Consider the following 5,495-nt stretch of genomic DNA (forward strand, 5'->3'; position numbering starts at 1 on the left):
GGACTCGATGATCTTAGAGGTCCTTTCCAACCTCAATGATTCTATGATTCTATGAAATGAGCTTGGGCTGGTGAAAGTAGCACACCGGCAGCCACAAAGGGCTGGTGGGTGTCCGTCCATGCAGTGAGGAGGAAGAGGTGGAGGGAGCCTGGCAGGGCAAAGGCTGTTTTAGCCAGAGAGCACTAGTGATAGGAGAACAAGTGGCGCTGAGGATGGAAGTGAAAATAATTCTAGCTACTAGGGGAAGGGTGAGAGTCAGAGAGCACTTTTCAATGCCACTGGGTGTTAAAAGCAGAAAGGGCTGGTGGGTGTCCGTCCATGCAGTGAGGAGGAAGAGGTGGAGGGAGCCTGGCAGGGCAAAGGCTGTTTTAGCCAGAGAGCACTAGTGATAGGAGAACAAGTGGCGCTGAGGATGGAAGTGAAAATAATTCTAGCTACTAGGGGAAGGGTGAGAGTCAGAGAGCACTTTTCAATGCCACTGGGTGTTAAAAGCAGAACTATTTTTGAGACTGAATTTGATGAGTTTACAACAGAAATTGTATGGCATGTCTGTGTAGGAGAGCAGGGGACTGTACTCCCAGTCCTGCCTCCAAGAGCCCCATTAGTCTCCTGATCAGTCATGCAAGTTAGTTCTGTGTGCTCTGCCCTCTGCTTTTCCAAACGGGCCTGAAGAAGCTACGCTGTGTGGGAGAAATGACCATTTGGACAAGTACAATAGTAAGCTGTGGTTCAGGTAGCTGATGGCAACCTTTGATTTTGTTTATGGTTAACTGGAAGGCAGAGAATTGGGGTGGTATTATATGTACAGTTCATAAATCAACATGCAGGCCAGTTTGTTGGCACGAGTGACAGTACATGAATGCAAGTCACTGTCATTGTCTCTCTAAAATCTCTCTGGAGTCTCCCAGCCCTGAAGTATGTTGCCAGTAACACCAGAGGCAGCTCCTGATGCCACTAGCCGTGAGTCTGAGCGCTGGTGTATCTGGCTTTACTTGAGAATTGTGTTTTCTGGCAGTATAGAGTATGTCTGTGTATCTGTTGCTTGGGATAGATACTCTTTTCAACTTGGCTCCACTCTATGTGGCTGTATGGCACTGAGGAGGTTAAATAGGTAATGCCAAAATAGACAAAAGTTGTGTTACAAAGTCAACCAGAAATACGGTGTTTTGCTTACTGGATCATTAAGCAAAAATGTCCTGACTTGTTAAAAAAAAAAAAAGCCTCAGTTTGCGTTTCTTAAAATATTTCAACAAAAATCTATGTGCATGTATGTTTTTGTATTTGTTTTCAACGTGCCCTTCTCCATCTGTCCTGATGTTCAATTAAAATGCAGATAATGTGTCCCAGCTTGTAAGATGGATCACTGCTGAAGTGGTGTCATGTTTGGGCTAGCTTATCTCTTGATAAATACTTCTGCTGTCCATTGAGAGATTAAACTTCATGACTACTGAGGTCTGTTTGGGGGTCTTACAGGCAGATAAGACTGTTACTTGCTTTTATTAAAAGATACCAATTTACATTTGCTAAAGGACCTTTGGATGGCATTTGCTATTGAGAAGGTGGCAGTGGCATAATCAAACGATAATACTTGTATGTGAAACTGGCTTTTCCATTTCATAAGTATTATAATTTATTGACAGGAGTGCTTTATGGAACCCTCTTGTGTCTATAGTGTGGAGATGAGAAGCTGAGCTGCTGTTACAAGACCTCATTTAGCTGTCTAGCAGAAAAGATTTCTTTCCCTGAGTCTAATCCAGCAGGAGCCATGGAAGAACATTATCAGCTAGGTACAGAAATCTCAGGCAGCTCGGGTGTGTGGGACACATGTGGATGCCGTGGTCTGGAGTCTGTCTCACCGTGACAGCCAGGCAGTCAGGGTTCCCACCACGGGGAACACGCTTCTCCTTCTGGGGGTTGCGTACTGGCAGTGCTGGACGTACTGAGGTGCTTTAACGGAAGAGGTGTTGAGTCGTGCAGTAGGAGTGGTGAGTGGCCAGCTTCTCTAACCGAACAACTATCTGAAAAATTTGCTGTCTCTTACATGTATGTAGGGGGTAGAAAAGAGATTTGTCATAGACAGCTCTCTGAATAACAAACTGCTCAGTGCCACTGAAGAGATTCTGTGCAGGTCTGGAACCTTGTTTGTGCTAGTATAAAGTTTTATATAAATACAGCATTTGAGTATGTATTTCTGAATCTGTGCCTACTCCCCGTTCGTGAGCAGGAGGATACAACTTTTTAGACTCTACTGTTCTGTCGCAGTAAAAGGATATGGGAATTTGTAGGCAAAGACTGTTTTCATGTTCCAATACACAGTATCTCTGGTTTCATTTCCATTTTACATGCCATGAAAGTGATTGAAACAGCAGAGTATACATATGTATGTGTGAAACATCTCTGTGCCCCTGAGAAGTGAATTCTGGAAAAAAGCACTTAAAATTGCTCAGCTTATTAAGGCTGGAGTCTCATGCAGTTTTGCTTAAAACATAAATAAGTAGACGTCACGGTGCAAACCATTTGGTAATATGAACTATGGGCTGAAACTGTTGGTTAGTTGTTGGCTTCTGTCTTCGTGATCTGCTGTTCTGCCACTGTAGGAAAACTATAAGGCAAGGCCAGAGAGAGGGAATGGGTGGAAGGGACCCAGTGAAATGCAAACCGTGCCCGCACCAGGAGGCTTACTTAGGCTTACTTGTGCTGGTAGTATCTTGCTCTTGGTCCAAGTTTTAGTGGCATTTTGGCCATTCCTGCCGATCAGATCAGTAGAGCTGTTTGTGCTGTGGCTAACCCCTTACCCCAGTCTGAACACAGGAATAAGGGAGAGGTAAATGGCGAATTCAGCATGATGTGTGCGTGTTGATTTAGCACCTACTGTTTCCCCCTCTTGCAGGCATTGTTCTTGATTCCAGACATACACCGTTACCTTGACGAAGAGCCACTTACGTGTGATCATGGAGTATGATGTAAAGCATGGCTCTGAAAAAGAGTTAATGAATACATGGAGCAGGGCTCGCCTTGACGGCACCAGTGTGTACCAACCTGTATCCACAAACATAACTCGGCATGACGAGCGTCGGTGGTGGGCTTAGGGGACTGCGGGTTTGCTCTCTAGATCATCATAACTTGTTGCCAGTTTTCATGTGATGATTTTATGCAGCTGTAGCAACATGAATTAAAACTCCTAACACCATTCTGAGCCTTCATTTCCGTTTTCTAGAATTTTTTTTTTTTTAAGTCACAGGGAAGTTTTAATTTGCCTTAAGTTACACAGTTTGTTAGAGATGGGCCTGAAGAACGCAGGATATGTTTTTCCAGAAGTAACAAGTAGTTTGTTCAGCTATGGCTACCTTAAAAAGCCCTATTTTTCTAGAAGGCAGGAACTGCTCAGCCCTTTGGTCTGAACATCAGGCCTCTTCCATATACACTGGGTTATGCATCTGGAATCGTTAGTCATTCTGAAAGTCTTGGTTGAGTTGTGAATCCCAGTCCTTCACTCGCTGTCATCTCGGCTGTTTCAAGGGCTCATTAAATAGGTCTGCTAGTTTTAAGATTGGAGGAGAGTCCAAAGTATACCTATTGCTTTTATTTTCAATATAGAAATCCAGAATCTTCATAACACACATTTTGTGTTATTTTTGGCCATATAATACTCTGCCATATCTGATTCATTTAATACTTATGGGAGATATTTTCTCTTAGAGGAAGATTAGGAAGAATGCCCATGCCCTTGTCCTTGCAAAAGCCAGACCGTCATTGTTACTGGGATTATTATTATTTTTTCTTGCAGTATGCTCAGGGGTTTCTTGCAGGCGGCTCTGCCTGATTGTTTAGGTGGTAGAAGTGCATGGACTGTGCTCAGTGATCTTTACTGTCCTTTTTGTCTTGCAGATCGAGGGATTTTAATGGCTTTCAGGTAGAAGCCAAGTGGAGACAATCAAAATGAATTCTATGGACAGGCACATACAGCAGACCAATGACCGGCTGCAGTGCATAAAACAGGTAAGCTGAAGGTGGAGACCATTGCTGCTAGACAAGCATTGTGTATTGTGTGGCAGGGTGCGTTGTGCAGTATGGTTACCTGTTGGTTAATGAATATCCTTGCCTTTTAGAGGGGAGGAAAGTGGTAGGAATGAGACATTGTAACCTCATTGAAGAGAAGAACAACTGCTGCAGGAGCTAGTGGTGTATAAACCTCAAAAGCCAAACTTTCCCTTTCACCATTCTGAGAAATCTTCAGCCTGTAGACTCACCAAACCTGTCTCAGCTGAAAGCAGAGCGGTGCTAGTCCTGCCAGCTCTGCCCTGAAGGTGTCACAGCGGGCAGCCATCGTACTTGTGCTCTGAGCACAGTAATTTGAAATTTTGACGGGCCAGTTTTGATTCTAATCCAGTATCTGACCTGAGACCTGCACTACCTTGGAGACTCGAACTTGGACGGTTGGCATACCCCCAAGTGCTCGGGTTAATCGGTTTGTGCAGAGATGTGAAAACTTCCATTTGCAAGGTAAAATTTTCAGAAGCACCTATTTGTGAAGATGAAGGGCCCATATAATTCACTGAAAGGCAGTGGGATCTAAGTATCATTTACAGATTTCCCCAGTGTAACTGTGCTTGCAAATGCTTTTATAACCAAGTGAAACTACAAAGGCGAGGATGGAATGAGCAGATGCTATCTTTCCCTGCTTTACCCTTCTCAGTGAGCTTTGCTCTCTGGCATTGCAGGCAGCATGTATCCTCCTCTCACGTACGTTCTCCGCATGCAAGAATTCTTACAGAAAATTTATAGCAATTGTCCTTTGTGTAGAAGAGGTGAGCAAGAGAATGGTTTCTCATGTTGATGTTTCCTGTTTCTGTCTCTAAACCAATGCATGCATGCAGCCTACAGGTGCATAAATGCAAGCAGCACACAGGTATTTTGAAGATTGGTTATCCCAGCTGGATCCATGAATGAGCTCCAAAGTTTATCTCTTCAGAACTGGTTGAAATTTTCTGAATTACACTGGAAAAACAGAAAGACAATATTCTGTGAAATAATGTTCCCAAACCATTTTTTTCTGTTGTCTGAACGGTTTTCTCTGTCAGTTCAGGCCACAGCATGTTTAGAGGCCAGAGTCCTGCTGTTTCACTTTTATATTCGTAGTAATTAAGTTAAAAAACTCTCTGCCTACTTTTGCTGTGGGACATGTGCATACCGCTTCTTGAGGGAGCGCAGCATTTCCCTGTTCATAGATTTCTTTGTGTTGTAGACACAAGCACCCTAAATCAAAGGAACTGATGAAAAATAAGCATGGGGGTGGTACTGGATCGGTCTAGATTTTGAAACTTACTTTATTTTCTTTTATTTACAACTTCTTCAGGAGGGGCAGTGGAGGGGAAGGTGCTGATCTCCTCTGTCTGATGACCAGCGATAGGACATGAGGAAATAGAATGAAGCTGTCAGGGGAAGTTCAGATTGGACATTAGGAAAAGGCTCTTCACTGAGAGGAGTGGTCGTGC

At 43.7% G+C, this 5,495-nt stretch overlaps 1 protein-coding gene across 6 annotated transcripts in view; it reads left to right on the forward strand.

Moving 5' to 3' along the window:
• ZMIZ1 (zinc finger MIZ-type containing 1) overlaps positions 1–5,495 on the forward strand; it is a 318,248-nt gene that overhangs the window by 145,867 nt on the left and 166,886 nt on the right. For all 6 annotated transcript variants that reach the window (XM_009275432.2, XM_009275436.2, XM_009275435.2 and 3 more), the window contains one exon: positions 3,889–3,999. In XM_009275432.2, the coding sequence (XP_009273707.1) occupies positions 3,940–3,999 (60 nt within the window). In that variant the 5' untranslated portion in view covers positions 3,889–3,939. The remainder of the gene's footprint in view (positions 1–3,888; positions 4,000–5,495) is intronic.

The sequence above is a fragment of the Aptenodytes forsteri genome, unplaced genomic scaffold (assembly GCF_000699145.1).
Source record: "Aptenodytes forsteri isolate BGI_AS27 unplaced genomic scaffold, ASM69914v1 Scaffold353, whole genome shotgun sequence".
NCBI lineage: Eukaryota > Metazoa > Chordata > Aves > Sphenisciformes > Spheniscidae > Aptenodytes > Aptenodytes forsteri.